Raw genomic sequence first — 22,283 nt, forward strand, 5'->3', positions numbered from 1 at the left:
GGCAACGCGAGGCGCGTCCGAAGTCGCGATAGCGGCGCCCTCTGATTGGCCGACGCTTCCGGTTCCGTTATCGACCCCCTCCCCTCCGCCGCGTCGAAACAATCTCGGAGCGCTCGCAGCGCCGCACGCCCCGCAAGTTTTGGACCGCTCGTTTTCGAGTTCCGCGAGTTGTCCGGCAAGGTGCGGCAAGGCGAGCAGCGGAAGGTGGAGAACGAGTACCCGCGACGAGTCGCTTCGAGCCGCTTCGAGCCGCTTCGAGCACTCCCGGCGTCCCAACCGCTCCCGATCGGCTCCGGTCTCGGCGCGTCGACCGCCGCGCGCGCGCGCGAGCGAAGAACGAAGAGAGATAGAGCGGACGAAGGAGAGACCGAGGGCGAGAGAGAGAGAGAAAGAGAGAGAGAGAGCGAGAGAGCGAGCGCGAGCGCGAACGGGCCGCTGGATGTGTGGGCGAGACAGAGACGGGGCTTGAGAGCGAAAGGCGAGAGGGAGCGAGGGAGCGAGAGAGAGATCGAGTGAACGAGCGAGAAAGAGAGGTGGTGCACTGCGTGGCTGGTGCGAGACTGAGCGTGTGTGATTGTTGTGTTTCTCCGAGGGCCGAGAATTTGTTTCTCGGGCCGCCGCTTTCAGTTTTGGGGAGGTCTTTCGTTTAGGTTAACTCCGGGCCCACCGCCATGTCGTCGTACATCCAGGTCGCGGAGGACGAGGGCGAGGAGCCCATCGAGCTGCCCACCGAGGACGATAGCACGCTCCTCCTGACCACCCTGGCCGCCCAGTTCCCCGGGACCTGCGGCCTCAAGTACCGCAACCCCGAGTCCCGGACTATGCGCGGCGTCCGCCTCGTCGACGGTCGACTCCACGCCCCCGAGAACGGATGGGGCAAGGCCGTCTACTTCTGTGTCTTTCCCAAAGGTAACCCTTTACTCTCGAAATCCCCGCCGAGCATCCTGCATCTCGTTTGTTTACGCATCCCTCGTGCGTTTCGTCCAGCTGCCGGACCACTTAGAGAGTATCGTCGAGTAGACTCCACTCGTGTTTGTTGCAGAGAACAAAAGAAAGTCTGACGACAATTTGGAAAATTCAACGGCCAAGACCAAAAGAATGGAGACAAAGTTGCGCTGCACCGACCTGATAGTGCTCGGACTGCCATGGAAGACCAGCGAGCAGAATTTGCGAGAATATTTCGAGACCTTCGGCGAGGTTCTAATGGCACAGGTGAGCGCTTTGTGGTCGTTCTTTTTGTTTACTTTATTTTGACGCACGCCAACCCATGCTTGCGCGTTCGTCGAATCTCTCGGGGTATGGCTTACGGTTTACGTCGTTTTATCTTTTTGCCGGCCATCTTTTGACAAACCGAATGAATGTAGGTGAAGAAAGATGCAAAATCGGGACAGAGCAAAGGATTTGGCTTCATAAGGTTCGGAAGTTACGAGTCCCAATTGAGATGCCTTGCTCAGAGGCACATGATCGACGGAAGATGGTGCGACGTCAAGGTTCCTAATAGCAAGGTAAGCACGTGCCCTTTTCAAGATACACTCCTGCCTCTTGCATCGGTTTCTTTTTTTATTCTTTTTTCTTTAGTTTCCTCCGATCGACTAGACAAAGTATAACGTAACCACCAATTCGTAATTTTTTTTTTAATACATTTTATCAATGGATAGACCAGTTTGCGTAAATTATCCTCTAGTTCGTTCGTTCGACAAACTATCGCGCAAGAAGCGGCAGTCGTGAATGTCTTGGGTACGGAGGAGAGCTAAGCCAAACTCTGAGCGTGTTTCCAAGTTGTACGGCGTGAAAACACGAAGAATGTGTGCGCAGAATGATGTTTCGAATTTGTATGGAAAATTGTTGAGTGCGAGAGCGGTACGATAAGATGAATTGGTACGTTAACGGAATGCAGTTTCGATGAATGTGCGCGTGGTACGCGGTGATACATGCGGGACGTTAATTCGCGAACCGATGAGGGTGTCCAAACGATATGGTGTCGGTCGATCGAGTCGGCGAGTGGACGTTTTAATTCGAGACCCCGTTGAGTCGGCCTACTTCGCGTCCCGAACGGGAGTCCAAGTCGATCTACGGGGTCGAGGGAGGACGGCGATATTTGCTTGGACCAAGAGCATGCTCGAATCGAAGAAACGTTGCCGCGGAATCGCAGCCATTTGTACATCCGGACAGCGACCGGGTGGATCTCGATCGCCCCAGGAGAAGATCTTCCTCGAGGCGCCGCGAGAAGCAAGAGGTTAACCTCGCTCGCCGCTACGCGCACCTCGAGGTACCGACCCGTGACCAAGTCCCGGCGCCCCTTCTCAACCGGATATGCATATCTTTACCCGGTCGTTATTTTCGTTGCCCCGAATTCGGCGAGCGAGGTTAAGCCTTCTCGCGGCCGCGGAGCCCGTCGGGACGGGGGGTGCGCGAGCGTGAGAGCGAAGGAGCGAAGGAGTGAAGGAGCGAAGAATGTCGATGTCGAGGGGTGGAAGAGCGAGTGGCCGGCTCGGGCCGGCTCGGGCCGGCCCGGGCCGGACGGGGAGAGCGCGGGCATGCGAGAGAGACCTCGAGAAAGAGCTGGTGGTAAAGCCGTTGGTGTCGGGTGTGTGTCTGGTTGCAGAATATCGATGGCATAATGATGGCTCGCCGGTACGACTCGAGCAAACCGAGCGAGTACTACCGGCCGGTGCCGATGCACGGGCCGAGTAGCCGGAGTCGGAGCGTTCCTGGGCCGAAAAGCTACTCGAGCGCGAACCCCGCGGAGGCGGCCCCCTCGCCGAGGTACGAGGCCGACTACGATTACAAGACCACCCACTACCCCTCGTACCCGGCCAACTACCCCTACGAGGAGGCCAAGTACGAGTACGAGGCGCAGGCGCAGCTGCAGGCCGCGCCGCCGGCCCCGGCGCAGGGCTACGTCGGCTACGAGAAGCCCGGGTACGCGGCGACCCCCTATCCGCCGGACCCGGGGTACGCGCCGCCGGCCCCCGCCCCCGAGCCCGAGTACCCGAGGTACGCGGCCGGGCCGGACCCGGGCTCGGGCCCTCCCGAGTACCCCGACAAGGCCCCGCGCTACGCGGCCTACGGCTACGAGCGGCCCTACTACGAGCCCGAGCCCGCCCCCAGGTGCGGCGCGTACCCCAGGTACCCCCCCGAGGGGACGCCCCTCCGCAACGGCCTGGAGGACCGCGAACCGGAGCGCCGCTACGCCTGCGAGCCCCGCGACGTCCGAGAGCCCGAGCTCGACTCCAGGTATCAGGAGCGCTACCCGGACCGCTACCAGGACCGCTACCAGGACCGCTACCAGGAGCGCTACCCCGAGCGCTCCAGGCACCCCGCCGGCAAGGACGACTACTACGACCGCTACTACAAGCACCGGCCTCCCCGGGACCACCACGTCCTCGAGGTCTCGAGATACTGATGACCTCCTCGCCGACTCGCCGCCGGGCCAGCGCGCGGACTCCGAGGTCGAGGGTCGGGTATTTCGTTTCGGGCGGGGAAGGGATATCGGTAAGGGGTGGCGGGGCGGGTAGATAACCGGGAACGCGGTCGGGGAGGGAATCGAGGACGCGTCGAGGACGCGTCGAGGACGCGTGCGAGAGAGAGAGAAGGAGGGAATGACGGTTGGCATGCTGGTTTTGCGCAGGAGGGCATGATTCAGCAGGTGCCGTGCAAGGTGTTCGTGGGCAGGTGCACGGAGGACCTGACGGCGGACGACCTGCGCGACTACTTCAGCAAGTTCGGCGAGGTGACGGACGTGTTCATCCCGAAGCCGTTCCGCGCGTTCTCGTTCGTCACCTTCCTAGACCCGGAGGTGGCGCAGTCGCTCTGCGGGGAGGACCACATCATCAAGGGGGTGTCGGTGCACGTGTCGAACGCCGCCCCCAAGTCCGAGGGCAACAACCGCAACTTCAACAACCAGATGAACTCGAACGCGCGGGCCCGCGGCATGCCGGGCCCGGTGGAGAACAACGCCCAGGGCAGCTACCAGGGCAACCGGTACATGGGCCACTCGGGCAACAACATGGGCCCCAACGGCTGGAACAACCCGGGCAACCGGGCCAACATCGACATGCCCAACCTGCAGGCGCTCGGCATCACCGGGCAGAACAACGGGGGCGGCGGCGGCGCCGCCGGGGGCGGGGGCATGTCCAACCCCCTCGCCATGGGCAGCCTCAACCTCTCGGCCCTGCCCGTCAACCCCGCCCTGGTGGCCGCCGCCCTCAACCAGGCCTCCTGGGGCCTCATCGGCAACCTGCAGAACCAGGGCAGCGAGCAGGGCTACTCGAACCAGCCGGGCCCGCCCGGCCCGCCCGGCCCGCCCGGGCAGCCGCCCTCCGGGAACAACAGCGCGGCCGCGGCCGCCGCCGCCGCCGCCGCCGCCGCCAACTCCGGCTTCCTCAGCTGGATGAACCAGGCGGGCGGCGCCGACGGCGGCGCCGCCGGCAACCCCGGCACCGCGGGCCCCGGCCCCGGGCCCGCCGGCCCCGGCCCGGGGCCCGGACCCAACAACCCCAACCCCTCCCAGGCCGCCTGGCAGAACCACCCCGGCCAGCGCGACCAGAAGTCCAACACCTTCCTCAAGTACGAGTAGGCCTCCCCGGCTCCCCCGCGTCCCCCACGCCCCCCCCGTCCCCCACGTCCCCCACGTCCCCCACGTCCCGTTTAGCACAATCCGTTGCGAATGACGGCGCCCGCCGCGGTCGGTCGCGCCGCCTCCTGGAATCCGCTTCCAGACTCCTCCTCTTCGTCGCGACCGACCTCGGCGGGCCGAGGGCCACGCGTAACCGTGACTCCTCGTGTAGATGTTTAGGGTGTACGCAAAGTGTAGAGGTTTTTGTGCATGAAGGATTTTCAGTGACGAGACCATTTTACCGGTTGTGTGAGAGAAAGCGCCGGAGATGCGAAAGAGTATGGAAAACGCGAAAACGCGCGTAATCGCGAGACTACTTACTTTTCGTTTTTCAACGGTCTGTTTCTTGATTGTTAGTTTGCGCGAGTGGTTTGCTAGTGCTCGAGATCGTAAGCCGCGTTCTCGAGGTTTATGGTGTGCAAAGATACGCGAGTCGCGAGATCCGCGTAGAGCGTTTTAAGGAAATTTTTAACACGGTTGTCGCTCCGTCTTCTCCCCCCGACCCCCTCTCTCCCTCTCTCTTTCTCTCTCTCTCCCTCCGTTTCGCCAGGACGATGATTTACGAGATCGCGATATCGACTAACCTTAACCGACACGGCGGCCGGCCGGTACATAATATTGGGTGCTGCATAATTAATATTCGCATTAACGATTTATCGAGACATCTATTATCTTATGAGTATTTACTAACGAGAATAAAGGTAATCGTGTTGCGCGAGGATAACGTACGCCGTTCTCCCCTTGTTTCCGTTTCCGTTGGCCCCCGCTTTGACTCTCTTTTCGGCCCCTGACTTGGGAATCGCGAGAACGGAAGGTATCGTCGTCGGGTCGTCGTTGTCGTTCCCCGTGATCTTCGTTTCCTCGGGGAGGATCGGTCGTACGGCGGAAGACCAGGGATGGGCGCGCCTCGAGGAGGGGGCCCCTGGTCCATCCTTGGCACAAGACTGCTATTTTCTCGGACGTAGTACAAACTGGAGCGGAGTGCGTGTCGTTTGGATGTCCCCGGGTGTAGAAGTACGTCCAGAAGAATGTCCGCTTCCCTCCGGGTCGACTTCTCTTCGGGAGGCTCTCCCGTTCCTCCGCAAGGTAGAACTTAACCCCGCGAGACGCGGATACGCTGAAGTACACCCACGCGCATACATATTACATAGAAATATATACATATACACATGGATTACGAGTGCAACCGATCTCGACGCGAGTCGGGCCCTTTTTGCTAACGAGGGTGGATCGTCCCCGCGAGGACGCAGTAATTAGAGGTATATTGGTAGCGATTCGTTGTGTATATCTAGCGGAAGTCGTGGGGTATCCGTAGCCACCGGTATCGGCGCGGCCCGAGTGTTTATATATATATATATTCGTTGGAAAGGGTGGGAAGAGCGATTTAACCGGAGCGGGCATGCGTGCGTTGAATGGCCGCGACCTCCCAGGGAGGAGAGCCGCGTTCCCCGACGCGGCCATAGGTTGAGCCGACTCTAGAGAGGAGCGCATCGGAGGTACGAATCTTGCGTGCGAGCGCGGTCTCTTCCAAACCGTTTAATCGACGAAACAAAAAGGATATAAGATACGTCGCTTTAAGTGCCGATCGACGACGGAGACCTTTCCCGGGTGAGTCGACGTTGCCCGGTGGGGTCCGCGTCGCGGCCGGCCGAAACGGGGTCCACCGGGAAACGGCGACCGCCCTCGAATGACGGAGACCATCCACCCGGGAGTCGACGCGATTTCTCTCCCGAAAGGGTCGTCCGCGTCACGAGAGGGCGGATCGCGCGACTCGTCCCTCCTTGTCCCTCCGTTCGTTCCCCGTTTGGTTGTTCGCGTATACTTGCGTAGGGACGTCGACCTGATTTTTCCGACACGTTTCCGCCTTCGAGCCCGAACACGCACCGAACGTTCAGCTTCGTAACGATCCCGGAGAAAGACTTTCCCCGTCTTGCATTGACGTATTTCCACGATGCACGATGTAGTTTTAAGACAAGGAAACCATTGCTCAAGAGATGCCTTGGTAAGCGATTTGGAAGCGATCACAAGGAATTGTAAATATCTGTCTCGATTGTTCTCGTGTCAGTTTTGAGTAACGTGAGGTCTGGCTGTAATCGTCCGAGCATGATGAAAAAATGAATGGCGACGGGAGTTGTGGACCGGTACGCATTCGCGGCGAGGACGGGCGGCGCTTCTCTTCGAACCTCTCTTCGGGAGTGGACGGTCCCCGGTCGCCGACGACCCTCGAACGACCGACAAGGCACGCAGGAGGAATTCTACCAATGACGTCGCGTCGAAATCGCGAATTATCCGCGATAAGGAGGAAGACGCCCCCCACAACCCCGCCATAAAGGAGCGGGTCCTCCTTAAAATTGGGCCTGTTTTTTTTTTTTTTTTTTCCTCTACCGCGTAATCGGTCGAGTAGACAGGGTAATCGAAGGGGAGGCTAGCCCGTCTTCGCTCGCGGATCGTACCTGGACAAATGTATGACAATGGTTCGCGGTGTTGAGCACAAAAAAATAACGTGTCTCGTGCGTGCGCGCGAGACTTTCTGTGAGACTGTTGTGTATGTGCGAAGAGTGGGAAAGCCTGTTTTATTAAATTGTATGGTACGCGAAAGAGTTGCCGCACGTTGAATTACTTTCGAAGAGCCGCGGGTAAAGCATGAACATTTCTGTACATATAACGACGTCGAATTGGCATGATATCTCCCTCTCTCCCCCTCTCGAGAGAGGGAGATATATATTATATATACACACACATATATATATATATATATATATATCACGCTGTTTTTTCGCCAGTCGCATTTTTGGAGATCAAAGCGTCCCGCGATCGGTCCGAGGTCCAAATCGATGCCGAAGGAGATCCTTTTTTTTCGTAGTCGATTGCACCCCTCCTCCTCCCTTGTCCGAAGGGGCGCGTCCGAGTTCCGGCTTCCCTCGTTGTCCGGGTTCGCCCGGGTTCGGCCGGTTTTCCGACGGACTCGACGCGCTCCGCGATCCTCGATTCTTCGTCGGCCACGCGGAAGCCAGCGCGTGCTTTCTCCCTTCACTCGGAACACCGGAAGATTCAGTTCCGCCATCGGAGCCTTTCTCATGTGTACGTGTATGTCATTATTGCTTATTGTATCACATGATTTGTTAAAATATCAAGTAATAAAAGATCTTAAATACGTGCGCGTCCTTGCCCGACCTTTGACCTCTGGAGAATCGTCCGTCTTGCTCCGCTTTTCGTCGCGCGCCTCGCCCCGCTTGAAAATTCTCGCAGGAATTAATTCCGGGAGTTTCGCTGCATAATTCGCTGAAAAAAGTCGTATTGACGGTCGGGGAAGCCAGGCGAAGAGTTTGGCCGATAATCGGGGACGCGCGCATCAATTGGCGCGAGATTCTCGACTTTCCAAGATGGCGGCGCATCGCGCGCGCCCGTTTTCGACGCGTAGAGTTCCCCGGAGACGCGGATCGTGCTCGGCGGGGCCGGGAGGAATAATTACCGCGATCCTTTCGGCCAGTTTATCGCTAGTGGAAATTCTCCCCGGAGAGCTGGACGAGGCGAAACGTCGCGCATCGTTGACAAGGGAGGACCCTTGCCCGATCGTTCGCGACGCCGCCATCTTGACGGCCATCTTATCTTCCCGCGGTGACGCAAGCGGGAGAGAAGACGAGGTCCGCGCACCGCCCAGGGCCGGCCAATCGGAGAGCGCACCCCGGTCCATCGGCGGGAAATTTATTTCGGACCTTCCGACAGGTACTCGGTCACGTTGGCGGCTACAACGAAAAGGATGCGAAGAAAAGTTACTTCACGGGAATTTCGCGATAATGGACACGAAATGCAAGTAAAACTCGTTTTCAACAAACGTTTTACGGATCGAGGCAATCCGACGAACGATCCCTCCGCCAGCGAATCTGGTAGCCGGTCGTCGAAGTACGCGAGGTGTGCAATAAAAGAATTTACTCTTCTCTCGAAAATGACAGCTCGTGGATCGCAGAGTGACGTATTCGGGGAAACTTCGCGCTTCGATCTCCCCCGAAGGGAGATCATTCTGAAAATGTCGGAATATTTTATAACATTCGTGAAATTTAAATATCGAAGAACGTGTCGGAACGACTCGCCGTTTTTGAATCTCGGCGCGCGACGGATCGAGGGAAGCGAGCCGATGGCGCGTTTCTACGCGTCCTATGTGCGCAGTTGCGAATTGATCGGGAGGGTCAACGCGGTCCCCCCACTCCGGGTCGCGAGAGACCTCTTCGTCTCTCTCGCCCTCGCGAGGCGGGAGAGAGAGTGGTGCAAGAGTCGGGCGGTCTCCCGGTCCCTCCCCGCTCCCCGCCCGTCGGCCCCGCGGCGAGCGGGGTCGAGCGGTCCATCCGACCGGCCGCTGGTCTCGGCCAACGAGCGGCCGCCCTTTCCCCTGGATCGCGACCGGGCCGGCCGGCGATTGGCCGGCCCCCCGGCACGGAGCGGCCGACCCGCACTCGTTGGAGACCGTTCCTCGGCGCGTCCTCCGCCCGCCCCTGGCCCGGACGAGTCGCCCTCCCGCGCCCCTTCGGAGCTGGGCCCTCGAGTCGTTCCTGGCCCTCGGCGTACGCCACGCAAAATCCAATAGTCGCCTCTGGTTCCGTGTAGTACCGCCCGCGCGCCCAGCGATGCCTCTTTGGCCCTCCTCGACGTGTACCTCGAGCCGACCGACGAGCCCCGCACCGAAGCCCGCCTGAGCCCAGGGGAAGAGTCGCTGGCGCGGCGCGAGCCGCGGGAGTCGAGAAACCCGCCGAAGCAGCTGGGCCCGAGCGCCGCCGAGCACCTCCGAGCACCTCTATGCGCCTCCGAGCGCCCAGGCGAGCCAGCCCAGAGCGGATAAAGATGCGCGTCCCGCCGCGCTTCCCGTCGCGCTTCCCGTCGCGCCTCCCGGGACGCCTCTCGCCCTGAGCCGACGACCCTCCGAGCCGAGCCGGGTCCACCGCGCGAGCATCTCCGCGAGGCCCGCCCGCGGTTTCGGCGCGGCCGGCGCGACCGCGCCAAAGCCCGCCATCCCAGCCCCGGATTCGGACCTGTCCGGACCCGTCTGGACCCATCCGGACTCATCCGGACCCCGAGGGACCGCCCGCCATCCTGCTGACGCGCGACGCCCGCCGGAGTTAATGTTTACCCGGGAGATTGCGTAACGAAGCGGCGCGCTGGGAATAAGCGACCAGCCGAGAAGAAGAGTCTGAGAGCTCGGAGGAGCACCCCGAGTGGGCCCTCCAAGGACGAGGGCTGCTCCTGTCCCGGAGTCGGAGGTACGTAGAGACCCAGGGTCTCGAGTCGATCGGCTCCCAAAAGGATCATCCGGATCGTCCCAGTTGTTCGTGCTGCATAGATCGGAGGATCGAAGCACCAGCCTTGGCAGCTCCCCGGATCATTGCGTAATCCAGAGGCACGGGGTCTCGGAGACTTCGAGAGATCCTCGCGGAACGCTCCTGAGTGGTCGAGCATACGAGAATAACAAAAGGTTTTATTATAGGTACGTAAGGGTCTTGGATGTGAGAATTGATTCCATGTTAAGGACAGGCATCTTTTTTTCATTTTTTTTTTTTAATTCAAGTGGTGGGAACGACGAAATAGCACCTAGCCCAAGGGAAGATATGACAACTGCGCTGTCAAAAATAATTGCATTTCGTAGAATACCCTCAAAATAGTCTTAACGCAAATTTATTTTCAATGTTTTACCCCGGCAACTGTCCATCCAATGTCTATTAGCCTTGGACACCCGGTATCGAGTCACCGGGCCATTATTAACTCCTGTAGATAATCTTCCAAATCCTGGCATGACGACCTGGAACAAATGTTTACCTAGTACGAGACCGAACCATTGAAACGCTGGTTTTCGTATCTGCATAGATATTTTTCTTTTGTCCAATCATTTCGATCTCCCCCATACGGTAAATTTTTTGGTTTAAATTCACAAGGTCCCCCGGCATCTTGGGGAACCGAGCAAAAACCCTTTAAAGAGTTTACCTCAAAAGTTAACCTCACTCTGGAGGAAAACGTCAAATCCTGGAATTTTATCCTGCCGCGGCGTAAAATAAAGGGTCGCGTGGATCTCGCCCCAGATCGTCCTAAGACGGATCCTGAGCGTTAGGATGTTTCGCAGGTGTTCAAATGTGATTTGAAATGAAACGAGTTCGCGGGGTGGACGAACTAGCATCGACAGCTGCAGCGACGTCGAAGCACTCGTCGGCCGTCGGCGGCGGCGGTGGGGGGAGCAGCGTGGGCGGCGGGAGTGGGGTGGAGTACCATCCGGCGAGCGGCCACTCCGCGGCCGGCCACCCGGCCGGTCACTCGGCAGCCGCGGCACCGGGGGGCCACGCGGCCCCCGCAGGAGGCGTCGGGGTCAGCGTCAACGTGAGCACCGGCGTCGGAGCGGGACTCACCGTCAGGCCCGTCCCTGCGGCTTCGAAGGACATGCCGGGCAGCGTGCAATTCGGCCAGGTGCAGACGCAGCAGCAGTACACCGGGGCGATCGTCGTCCCGACCGCCGTGGCCTCCGCGGTGAAGGTGCGTCAGGAGTTTCGTCTTCGAAAGTAGCCGCAGTCCCGGCCGAGCGGCAACGGCTGATCGATCCTCGTGATTGCAGGTGCACTCCGGCAGCGCCGCGCCCCTGGCCACCACCCCTCCCGGGGGCAACACTCTGAGCGGAGGCAGCGGCTCCCAGCAGTTTCAGAGGCTCAAGGTCGAGGATGCGCTCTCCTACCTGGACCAGGTCAAGTACAAGTTCAACGACCAACCGCAGGTCGGTAGAGATCCTCTCGTCCGATTTCCCGACGACTCGTCCCCGAGGCGTGGACCGAAGGTTACCGGGTCGCTCGTTGTTCGTTCCAGGTGTACAACGACTTCCTGGATATCATGAAGGAGTTCAAATCGCAGAGCATCGACACACCCGGCGTCATCACCCGCGTGAGCCACCTCTTCAAGGGCCACCCCGAGCTGATCGTGGGGTTCAACACCTTCCTGCCGCCCGGGTATAAGATCGAGGTCCAGGCCAACGAGCAGGGCTACGCCTTCCAGGTCTCCGTCAGCATGCCCAGCCCCACGGCGACGCACACGGCCACGCTTTCTCAGCATCACTGCACCGTCAACGTGGGGTCGCCTCCGGTCGCCAGTCCGCCGACGCAGCCCGCCAAGGCTCCCGTCCTGCAGATCATGCAGTGAGATCTCTTCCCCCTCTTGATCGTTTTTCGTTTTTTTTTTTTTCTTTCTCTACCGAGATCCTCACGAGCTCCCTCCTGCAGGTCGGGCAGCATACACCACACCCTGACGAACAACATCTCGAGCAACAGCCTGACGATCCACGCACCCTCGCCGCCACCGCCGCCGGTTCCGTCCTTCAACAACTCGCACGTGAGCGCGGCCCAGGCTCAGGCCGTCAGCCAGGCGCTCTGCCAGGCCCAGGACGGCGTGCCCACCAGTGGACAGACCCAGCAGAGCCAGCCCGTGGAGTTCAACCACGCCATCAACTACGTCAACAAGATCAAGGTTCCGTCTCCTGGTTTATTTTGCGCGGTTAAAAACGAGACGAGTCGAACTCGAAGAGCTCACCCGTGCCTTGTCCCTGCAGCACCGGTTCCAAGGCCAGCCGGACAAATACAAGCGGTTCCTGGAGATCCTGCACACCTACCAGAAGGAGCAGCGCAATCTGAAGGAGTCGAGCCACGTGGGGGGCGCCGGGGTCGGCGGGGTCGCCGGGACCGGGAAGCACCTGACGGAGGCCGAGGTCTACAGCCAGGTCGCCAAGCTCTTCGAGAACCAGGAGGACCTACTCGCCGAGTTCGGCCAATTTCTGCCGGACGCGACGAACCAGCACGGTGCCCTGGTGAGTGGCCATCCCCGTGCCCGAGTGAAGGAGTGCTCGGGGAACCTCGAGGCCTTGCGGAGTCGGCGTTCGGTTTCTCCGGGTCTCCTTGACCGGGGAAGCCGCAGGAAGTTCAACGTCGACTGTGACCAGTCCGGCGTGTTTCAGGGCAACAAGGGCGGCGCGGTCAACGACCACGCGGCCGCGGTTAAGAAGTCCCTGGGCCTGAAGGCGACGTACAACAACTCGGGAACCGTCTCGAGGGAACATCGCGAACCCGGCGGAAACACCGGCACCCTGGACCGGGAGCATCGAGAGCACCGGGAACACCGGGAGCGCGACCGGGAGAGGGAGCGCTCGGGCGCCAGAGATCTTGGGACGGGGCAGAAGTTCGGGCACAATACCGGCCAGCTGAAGAGGAGCCCCTCGTTCTCGACGTCGGTCGGTTCCGGAAACTCCCACCATAACCAGCACGGCCCCCCGCCCCCGAAGAAGCATAAGGTCGCCTCCCTCAGAGACGTCAGCATGGCCGAGGCCGCCAAGTACGGAAGCCTCAACGACTACGCCTTCTTCGACAAGGTTCGCAAGGCTCTTCGCTCGCAGGAAGTCTACGAGAATTTCCTGCGCTGTTTGGTGCTCTTCAACCAGGAGATAGTTTCCAAGGCCGAGCTGGTCCAGCTGGTCATGCCGTTCCTGGGGCGCTTCCCGGAGCTACTGCGATGGTTCAAGGAGTTCCTGGGTCATTCGTCCGATCCCGTCGCCGGGACTCCCGCCAACTCTACCGCGCTGGGTATCGAGATCCTCTCCAACAACGTCGTCAGGGCGCATCAGGAGAGACCTCAGGGCGACCTCGCCATGGAGATCGATTACTCGGCTTGCAAGAGACTGGGAGCCTCGTACTGCGCCCTGCCCAAGTCCTACGTCCAGCCCAAGTGCACCGGCAGGACGCAGCTCTGCAAGGACGTCCTCAACGACACCTGGGTCTCCTTCCCGACCTGGTCGGAGGACAGCACCTTCGTCACCTCGAGGTAGGGCGGATACCGTCGAGATCTCTCGACCTCGACCTCGTCGACGAGGACGATCGCTGATTCGTTTCCGGTTCACCTTTCAGGAAAACCCAGTACGAGGAGTTCATCTATCGCTGCGAGGACGAGCGCTTCGAGCTCGACGGCGTGATCGAGACCAATGCCGCGACGATCCGAGTCCTCGAAGGGGTCCACAAGAAGATGGGCAGGATGAACCCCGAGGAGCTGCAGAAGTTCAAGCTGGACGACTGCCTGGGCGGCTGCTCCCCGACGATCCACCAGCGCGCCCTGAAGAGGATATACGGTGACAAGGCCGCCGACATCATAGACGGCCTCAAGAAGAACCCCGTGGTCGCGGTCCCGGTCGTCCTCCGACGACTCAAGACCAAGGAGGAGGAGTGGCGGGAGGCCCAGAAGGGCTTCAACAAGATCTGGAGGGAGCAGAACGAGAAGTACTACCTGAAGTCGCTCGACCACCAGGGCATCAATTTCAAGCAGAACGACGTCAAGGCCCTGAGGTCGAAGAGTCTGCTCAACGAGATCGAGACCCTCTACGACGAGAGGCACGAGCAGGTCGACGACAACGGCGGCGAGGGTCTGAACAACGGCGGACCTCACCTGGTTCTGTCCTACAAGGATAAGTCGGTCCTCGACGACGCCGCCAACCTGCTGATCCACCACGTCAAACGGCAGACCGCCATCCACAAGGAGGACAAGCACCGCATCAAGCTGCTGCTCAAGCACTTCGTTCCCGACTTGTTTTTCCACCCTCGTCAAGAGCTCAGCGACGACGAGCGCGACGAGGACGACGAGAAGGAGGACGCGGACTCGACGAACGCCAACAACCTGCAGACGACGAACGCCTCGCTGGGCACGACCGTCGGAGGCCTCCGGAACAGCCGGGGCAACGCCCTGGAGTCGCCGGTCCTCTCCTCGGCGACGATCAAAACGGAGCCGGACGTCAAGGTGCCCCTCCACGCCGTTTCGAGCGACCCCGAGGAGGCGTACACCCTCTTCATGGGCAGCAACAACTGGTATCTCTTCCTGAGACTGCACCAGATCCTCTGCGAGAGGCTGACGAGGGTCTACGAGCGGGCGATCGCCCTCGCCGCCGAGGAATCTCGGTACAAGCAGCAGCGGAAGGAGAGCACGGCGGTGGCTCTCAGATTGAAGCCGAAGAGTAAGTAAAACGGACGTCCTTCCGCCTTGAAAGATCATGAAAATATTAATTTTTTTATCGTCCCCTCTTCCCAGATGAAATCGACATCGAGGACTACTACCCCGCCTTCCTCGACATGGTGAAGAACGTCCTGGACGGGAACATGGAGAGCATGGCCTACGAAGACACGCTTCGCGAGATGTTCGGCATCCATGCCTACATTGCGTTCACGTTGGACAAGGTGGTGACCTACGCGGTGCGACAAGTAAGTCGGTTCGACCGGAGGTCTCCTCTCCTAGAGCGGACGAGCGCGAGTAACGAGTCTCTGTTGGGTTCTTCAGCTGCAGCACCTGGTCTCGGACTCGATATGCCAGCAGTGCATGGAGCTGTTCCAGAGGGAGCAGAGGCAACCCAAGGAGAACGGCGGGGCCGGCGGTTTGTGCGCCACGGCCCACCTCAGAATCGCGGCCGAGGCGAGCTACCAGCGGAAAGCGGAGAAAGCCATGGCCGACGAGAACTGCTTCAAGATATACATTGTGAGCACTCTTCGATTCCTCCCGACCCGGGGAGACGCGCTCGAACGCCGAAGAGGTACTCGACGGATAATTTCCTATTTGCTTGCAGTACAAGAAGGATTGCAAGATGACGATAGAGCTGCTGGATACCGAGGGAGAGGAGACTACGGAAGGTAGCTGTAGAGACAGGGAGAGGGAGAGAGAGGGAGTACCGTCGACCGAGAAATGGTCGAGCTATGTCGAAAGATTCTCGACCTCCGCGGGTCAGGAAAGTCCGAAGGACAATCTAACGACTGCGGACGAACCTCCAGCCAGCCATCTTGTGAGTAACGACCAGGCAGCACGGGGGGGAAGAGGCAGAAAGCGCAAGAACACAGATATTAATAAGAAGGTATAGGACCTACGCCACTTTCCATAGCTCTTGGAACGCTAAAGCTTCTTCCGATATCTTCTCTATTTTTTCACTCTCTTCCTCTTTCTGCTTATTTTATTATTTTTTTTTTTTATTTTTTTCTTTCCACCGTTATTCTCTCTCTTCCTCGTAGGACCTCCCGTAGTCTCGATTGTTCGTACAGTGTGACTCTGCTTGTCCTCTTTGTTTAATTTTTTGTTTCATTCTCTTTTCGTTCCTTCTTCCACCCACGATTGTTTCGTCGCTTCGGGGCGACGGAAAGGGGGAACCTGGTGGAGGCCTTCGGAGGGAGTCGGAGTTCCCTTATCGGGGATTTAAGTTTTAGTCCCGTACTGAAAGTTTTAATATTAATGTAAATAGAGTCGTTTCGGGGTAAAAATCTTAGCGGACCCGTCTCGTCCGCCAGGTTCCTCCCTCGACCAAGTCGAAGTTTGGTGTCGTCTCTTCGGTCGAAGGATTCCTTCGAGGATTCCTCCGAGGCGAAGCGCAAAGCCTGCCGAAGGGATTCGCAGAAATCTCTGAGGGGTGGAAAAATTTAGGGTCGTTGGGTTTTTGACCTCCGCAGGGTGAAACACCGGCGCGAAGGGAACCTGGGGGGTCGAGGCAATCGAAGGAATTGTTTTTGTTTCGCTGCCCCTTGCAGACGTTTAGCAGCTGGTCTAATTGTACGTCGTTACGTTTACCATTTTTTGGCACGTGAATGCTTATGCCGTTTTCGTTCTTCACGTGGGTCGCTTGGATCGCCTTTCGTTTTTTACTTTCGCGTTATTAAGTAGGTGCACGGTTGGACTCGCGGAGTCGCCGTTTAAGCATAGTAGCCCTCGAATTTATTCCGCCACTTTTATATACGTACTCTCGGACAGGTGTCATCATACATCACACGGTCGTACTCTGAAAAGATATCCACATTGTCGTTCATTTTATTTATACACATTTATACGCTTAATGATATATTTATATATATATATATACGTGCTAGAACGTTATCCTGTATGACAGGAAGAAAATGATTTATCCGGTCACACGCGTACACATATATTATACGTTTAATTACTGACAATTGTCGTGAGACGAACAGGTGCTGAAGTGCTTTTTCCTTTTTCTTTTTTTTTTTTAAACATATACATTTATATATATAGAATTATTTCTCGTTACGTTTTTTAGTCTTCGTACTCTCGCGTCATCGTGATTTACATTTTAAGATGCTTTTCCTGCCTCGATTCTCTCTCTCTCATTTTTTTTCTTTATCGACGCCACTTCCTCCACCCTGCGACATCTTCTCTTCGCGAGGTTTCGTTGTCGATCGCGTCCTTGGCAAAGCTTAATTAAAATTGCAGGCGCGATTAAAGAGAAAAAAAGTACGTAACGGTCTTGCTGATTTTCGATTTCACGGAGATTAAAATTTGACGATCGCAATTTATAAAGTCGGCGCTTTTTATCGTAGAGCCTCGTAGTCGTGAAGTCGGCGTTTCTTTCTTTTTGACCTCGTTTTAATTAGCGATTACACGCTCATCCATCCCGATAGCGCATGCCGCGTCTTCCTCGATACGGTTCTTGCGCGAAACGAGAGGCTCGTGCTCGATTTTAATGGTTTCTCGCGGAATCGATGCTAGAAGTGTTCAGTCCCGCCCGCCAGTTGATTTCGATGTTTTTTCTAGCCACATCCACACGTTTTGTACACGCATCGTGCCCACTGCGGTAGTCCTCCTTCGGTGTAACGGGGGGCTCCGTTCTCGGCCAAGCACCACTGGCGACGCCACCGAAGCGCCCGTGGCGAGAAACCTCGGAACTATCCGACGCTTCTCGTTATCGACGTCCATAGAACGGAGGAAAACCGCCGGATAAAGTTTTTCTTTTTTCTCATTTTAATATCGAATGGGGTTAACGATGACGAATCAAAGTAAATGACGGGATTTTTATGGCGTTCGCCGAGAATTTAGTCGATTCGATTTTTTTTTTTGTTTTTCTTTTTCATTTCCTTCGCGATGATTTTCTACGGCGAAGAGTCGGAACGGTTATATCGGGAAATCTGGTTTATTCAAAGACGCAATTCGAGGATCGGCGCGACGCCAGTGGTCTTCTTCAGGGAACGGGGAACTCGTTTCGACGTCGAACGAGGACTCGAGGGATCTCGCGAAAGTCCCCTCCATGGTTGGATTAACGTAGAGTCGGATGTCCGAGAGGAAAGGGAAAAAAGAAATGTCTCCCACCTTCGAACTACCTGTTAAGCGTACGACGTGTGCCGTATTAATTTATGCGTAATTTGACTTGCAGGCGGTGACTAAGGCGGGCGTGTCTACCACAGAATTTCATGAATGATCATACGAGAACGTTACGTTTAAGAGTACGGCGTGTACCATCGCAATCCCCGTTCGGGTAAACGAGAGGGGCGAGTAATGACGTAAAGAGACCTCGAAGGGGGGCGACCTTCCGTCCTTCGCAGGAGAGAATGTAAAAGCGATCCGTACTCTTCGGGAAGTCTCCCCGACCGCGGCGAGGTACGTCCCGATCTCTCTCTCGCGTTAAAAAAAAAAAAATCCGAGGAACTCGAAGAGACGCCGCGAGGCGCGATAAGGGTCGTGGGAGGAACCCAACTATAGTACAAAACTCCGTTATAACGCGTGTCGTCGGTTCCCTTCGGTATCACGGCCTAACCCGCGTTACGTCGGGCTCGACTCCGTTAAAAGGCGACGCGATCTCCTGCCGTCCTGCACTTTTTCTCGCCTTGGAGCCGTCGTTACGAAAAGACCTCCCGTGGTAATTCAAAATTACGAGGCGATCGCGCGACGTCCGCCTCGCGACTCGTCTCCGGGTCCTCGAGAGTCGTCCCGATCGACGAAGGATCCGCAAAACCGCGTCGGAAGGAGAGGAAGACATTTTTCTACCCTCTTCCTCCGCTTCCCGGTTCCCCGTTAGGGTGTCTCGATAACGAGGCATCCGTTACAACGCGAGGGAGAGAGAGAGAGGGAGAGGAATTTTCAACACCTCCCTGTGTTCCGCCGTTTCCTCCCCAGTGGATATTTTTTTTTTTTTTCTTTTTGTACTTTCGTCGGGGAACGAACGAGTGAAGCAAATCGGGGGAACGCGGGGAGAGGGAGGAGGAAGTCTCTTTACGTCATTGGCCGACTCGCAGGCGAAGAAGGGCGAGAAAGAAAGGAAAGGAGGAAGTGGGAAAAGAGCGCTCTCTTAGGGAAGGAGGAAATTCCACTCGAGCTAGTCAGACGGTCGGGCAGACGCGAGGACTCTCGTAGGGACAGAGAAAGACCGTTCGAGTCCTCGCGGACTCCTTTTTCGATTTCGCGACGACGACGACGCCGCTCCTTGCAAGCTCCTCGATGGCGATCACATTAATCGAACAAAAGTGTGTATATATTTACGTTATGTATATATACTCTATATTTTGTATTCGTAGACTCTGTGTATAAACGAGAGGGAAAGGAGGGAGGAAGGAAGAAGGGATGGAAAAAAAAAAGGATAAAAGAGAAGGAACAAGTGGCCACCTTACGACCTAGACTAAAACATTGTACAGAAGAGAGAGAAATATTGAAATACATGAACAGTGTTTTTAAACATTATCGTCTGACGTCTCATTACTGCACCACCGAAAGTTCATCTCGGTCGCGCTCGATGAAGGAGAAGACGAAGTCGCGCGCCTTCGTTTGCTATTTTTTTTTTCTACTTTTTTTTTTCCCGTTCGTTCTTTTCTCTCGGAGTTCTTTTTCTCGCGTCTTTCGTTTACAGAAAATCGCCGGGTTTTTGCGCCAATAGGCCTTCTCGGGAAATTTCCCTTCGTTTCGCGGACTGGAGAGTCTCTTGGTTTCTTTCTTTTTCGTCCTTTTCTGCGCCCTCGGTTCCTGGGCCGGGGAAAAGGCGAGGAGGAGATACTCTTCCTCGTCTTCGGGGGGCGGCGAAGATGTCGAGGACGTGGGGATTCTTTTTGGACTCGGACCTCCTCGACCTCTTCGTCTCCTCGTGCCTCTTCGAGCCTTTTCTTCCATTCCATCGGTTTTGTCGGGTTCTCCCTGCGCCTCCATCAGGGCCCGATCACCTGGAAATGCGAAAATCGCGTCGGTGAAGAAGAGATTAAGGAACGACGCGTCTTCAAGGTCGTGACAGGGTTCTACCCGAACTCGAAGACCGACGCTCGCCGCGTATAATTGTACATTTCGATATCACCCTTCGGTATCGACGAGCGAAACGGGTTTCTCGAACCTCAGGCTTTGACGGTAACTTTAGGTAACGCTAAACGTTGTTTCCTCGATTTCCTCTACGAATCCGATCCGAGTGTCCTAAAACTGGAAGAGTCCTGACCCAATTCGCGGCAACGACGAGAATTATTGCAATTGTCTTGTCTTCTAGACGATCAAAATAATGTATACGCCTTTCCGGTTGACGCGGCTATTTCAACATGGTCCCCAGGAGCGTCTAGGTTAAAATTCAAGAAAAGCGTCGCGAGAGAACGAATTGGCAAAGACACGTTTTACGCTCGCGAGGTAATCCATCGTGTAGCTTCTCATTATCGAAAGGCATTCGCGATTCTATCTCTTCCGCGGATTTTCGATCGCGACTCGTCGTCAAAGCGCGTTCACGTTCCTAATCTTTGCCGAACCGCGGCTCGAGAGAGGGGTCCTCTTCTCCAGGGAGTTAAGTATCGCGATCTTAATTCTTAATCATGGCGCGGCTCCTAAGAGGGTCTCGTTTTCTTCGGCCCGGCTTCCTCCCGAGGGTGGGCGGCCCTCTAAACGGCGCGTTTCGACTGTTGCAGATCGACGGGAACGGCTGGAGCTCCCTGGGCCGGATCCTTTCTGGTCGCAAGCCCGTCTTCCTCTACAGGAACGTCCGCCAATGGCGGAAACGCGCAGCCAGGGCGACGAGGCCGTCCCAGGCCGAGGTTCCCCGTGCCGAGAAGGTGCCCGAGTGAGTACCCAAAGAGATATAGATCCGGTACCCCGATGTACGGAGAATACTGACAACGAACCGATCGTCTTCCAGCCTGGCCGCATCCGCGAAGTCGCCAGACCCCGTCGAGGCGATCCTGAAGAGGCAGCAACAGCCGCAGCAGCCTCCCCTCAGGCTGGCGGATGCCGCGGAGGGGTCCGACGTGGTCTCCTCGGGGGACGTCCAGTGCAGATTCAACCCCAACAGCTACCACATGCTCTACGTCGCCAGCAAGGAGGCTTTCCTCTACAAGCGGAACTCCTTCACCAGGGCGAGAGAGGTGCGTCGACTACCCTGAAATCGTAAACGGTAACGTCGCCGTCGCCTCGATCGGGTATTAATTTTTCGAATGTCCAGTGCCATCCTACCGTGACGAAGAACCTCAACTCCAAGTTCCACCGATGGCTGGCGAGCTGGGCCTCCAGGAACGTGGCGGACACCCAGCACCGCCTCTGCCAGGACTGGCTGATGGGCCGCTACGAGAACCTGATCCCGCACAGGACGAGGGTGGTCACCGACAACGACCAGACCCGCTCGCCGTACCGGCAGTACAACCGCTACCGGGTGGAGCGTCTTCAGCCCGAGCTGTCCACGTAAGGGTCCTCTTCGAAGAGGCACGAGAACTTGGCTCTCGGGAGGACGAGGACGATCCTCGCTCACCCTTTCGGTGTTGGGTGAAACGGTGCACGTTTTAAGGTCCTCCTCGAGGTTGCGTCCAGAAGAGAAGCGTCTCTTCCCGGGCGCGTCTCAAGGAGAAGACGTTCACGAGAAGGTTCTCGTCGCGGACGAGAGGAAGGAAAGCCTCGCCGAGCGGACCCTCGTCGACCCTCGAAGGACGGGCCGAAGAAGAGGCTGACGAGGGGAGCACCGTCGATCGAGGCATCGCCGAACGTCACGCGGAGACACACACACATTCTAGCGTATAGTCGCGAGACTCGTATACATATATACATACGCATATATATATATATCGGTATCGCGCGGAGTCGGGGTGCCCTCTTTGGCGTTCGCGCTCTCGCTCTCGCCCGTGGGACGCGTCGTTCGGCGCTCTTGCATTTCCCCCGAGTTTCCTCGTTTCCTCGTTTCCTCGGGAACGCGACGCGATTACTTTCCGCGCGCGGAGTAATCTATGTAGATTAGGTTTAAGGAGGTAGGTTGACGCGGTCCTTTTTCATTTCTTCCCTTTCTTTCCCCTTCGCGGAGGTGCAGAGGCGCGCCGGTTGTACAGTCCGGGATTCTCGATTCGTAATTCCCAATTCCCAATTTCGAAATTCGCGGAGAGAAGGAGAGAGAGAGAGATCGCGTCTCGCCGGGCTCCGTGGCTCGGCCGGTGTACGATATCCTATGAAATTTCTATTCTTTTAAAAACCCCTTGGCAATCGACTCGAGGTTGTCCTCTCTCTTTCTCTCGGCGAGGCCCCGAAGGCGCGATCTTCCGCCGACGATCGCGAGGCGCGAGGAGGAGGAAGAAATTGCCCTCGACTTCTCGTAGCGAAGGCGCGTTCGCTCCTCGTGCTTCCCGGGCCTTTTCCAAGGGCAGTTTTTCTACATCGACATCGACTCTACTTAGCTATTTTTATAAGCATCTAGGTGTAGACCCCCAAACGCGCGGCGAGCTCCCTTCGGGTTTCCGCCGTTCATTTACAGTGTGTTTAGTTATTAATTCCTTTGTGAGGTCCTCGGACATCGTTCGAATGAAATATACCATGAAATGGGCGCCCAAGTGTTCGATGAATACGCTTTCCCTGGTGGCACCGGAGGAGTCATGTTTTGCATCGCTCCGTGTCAGCTGATTACGGGGACGAGAGGTAC

The 22,283-nt window shown here is 57.2% G+C and overlaps 2 protein-coding genes across 8 annotated transcripts; both read left to right on the forward strand.

Annotated features, from left to right (window-relative positions):
* Nucleotides 1-120: 120 nt before the first annotated feature.
* LOC105700975 (TAR DNA-binding protein 43) lies at nucleotides 121-4,594 on the forward strand. 2 transcript variants are annotated; one of them, XM_012427339.1, is made up of 4 exons: nucleotides 121-909; nucleotides 1,043-1,212; nucleotides 1,365-1,505; nucleotides 3,632-4,594. In XM_012427339.1, exons 1-4 carry the CDS (start codon nucleotides 672-674, stop codon nucleotides 4,577-4,579), a joined length of 1,497 nt encoding a protein of 498 aa, XP_012282762.1. In that variant the 5' UTR covers nucleotides 121-671; the 3' UTR covers nucleotides 4,580-4,594. The 2 variants fall into 2 exon arrangements, with proteins under 2 accessions (XP_012282762.1, XP_012282763.1); XM_012427340.1 differs by lacking the exon at nucleotides 3,632-4,594 and adding an exon at nucleotides 2,606-3,416.
* Nucleotides 4,595-9,145: 4,551 nt separating this feature from the next.
* Nucleotides 9,146-22,187, forward strand: LOC105700923 (paired amphipathic helix protein Sin3a). 6 transcript variants are annotated; one of them, XM_012427212.1, is made up of 15 exons: nucleotides 9,146-9,870; nucleotides 9,951-10,094; nucleotides 10,725-11,128; nucleotides 11,208-11,363; nucleotides 11,453-11,778; nucleotides 11,863-12,106; nucleotides 12,189-12,443; nucleotides 12,576-13,450; nucleotides 13,534-14,627; nucleotides 14,702-14,871; nucleotides 14,948-15,142; nucleotides 15,231-15,512; nucleotides 20,299-20,450; nucleotides 20,526-20,751; nucleotides 20,829-22,187. In XM_012427212.1, the coding sequence occupies exons 3-15, from the start codon at nucleotides 10,745-10,747 to the stop codon at nucleotides 21,066-21,068; spliced, it is 4,599 nt and encodes a 1,532-aa protein (XP_012282635.1). In that variant the 5' UTR covers nucleotides 9,146-9,870; nucleotides 9,951-10,094; nucleotides 10,725-10,744; the 3' UTR covers nucleotides 21,069-22,187. The 6 variants fall into 6 exon arrangements, with proteins under 6 accessions (XP_012282635.1, XP_012282634.1, XP_012282637.1 ...); XM_012427211.1 differs by having other exon boundaries at nucleotides 9,146-10,094; XM_012427214.1 differs by having other exon boundaries at nucleotides 9,146-10,094; nucleotides 15,231-15,443.
* The last annotated feature ends 96 nt before the right edge of the window (nucleotides 22,188-22,283 follow it).

Source organism: Orussus abietinus, unplaced genomic scaffold (assembly GCF_000612105.2).
Source record: "Orussus abietinus isolate OABI.00-Male unplaced genomic scaffold, Oabi_2.0 scaffold9, whole genome shotgun sequence".
Lineage (NCBI taxonomy): Eukaryota > Metazoa > Arthropoda > Insecta > Hymenoptera > Orussidae > Orussus > Orussus abietinus.

What these genes read in the sequence shown, in the direction of transcription:
- LOC105700975 (XM_012427339.1), top strand. Translation starts at nt 672, where the DNA reads ATGTCGTCGTACATCCAGGTCGCGGAGGACGAGGGCGAGGAGCCCATC. An exon ending in GCGAGGTTCTAATGGCACAG is followed by an intron (nt 1,213 to 1,364) that starts GTGAGCGCTTTG and finishes GAATGAATGTAG; the next exon opens with GTGAAGAAAGATGCAAAATC. An exon ending in TCAAGGTTCCTAATAGCAAG is followed by an intron (nt 1,506 to 3,631) that starts GTAAGCACGTGC and finishes GGTTTTGCGCAG; the next exon opens with GAGGGCATGATTCAGCAGGT.
- LOC105700923 (XM_012427211.1), top strand. Translation starts at nt 10,745, where the DNA reads ATGAAACGAGTTCGCGGGGTGGACGAACTAGCATCGACAGCTGCAGCG. An exon ending in CCCGTCCTGCAGATCATGCA is followed by an intron (nt 11,779 to 11,862) that starts GTGAGATCTCTT and finishes TCCCTCCTGCAG; the next exon opens with GTCGGGCAGCATACACCACA. An exon ending in AGCACCTTCGTCACCTCGAG is followed by an intron (nt 13,451 to 13,533) that starts GTAGGGCGGATA and finishes TTCACCTTTCAG; the next exon opens with GAAAACCCAGTACGAGGAGT.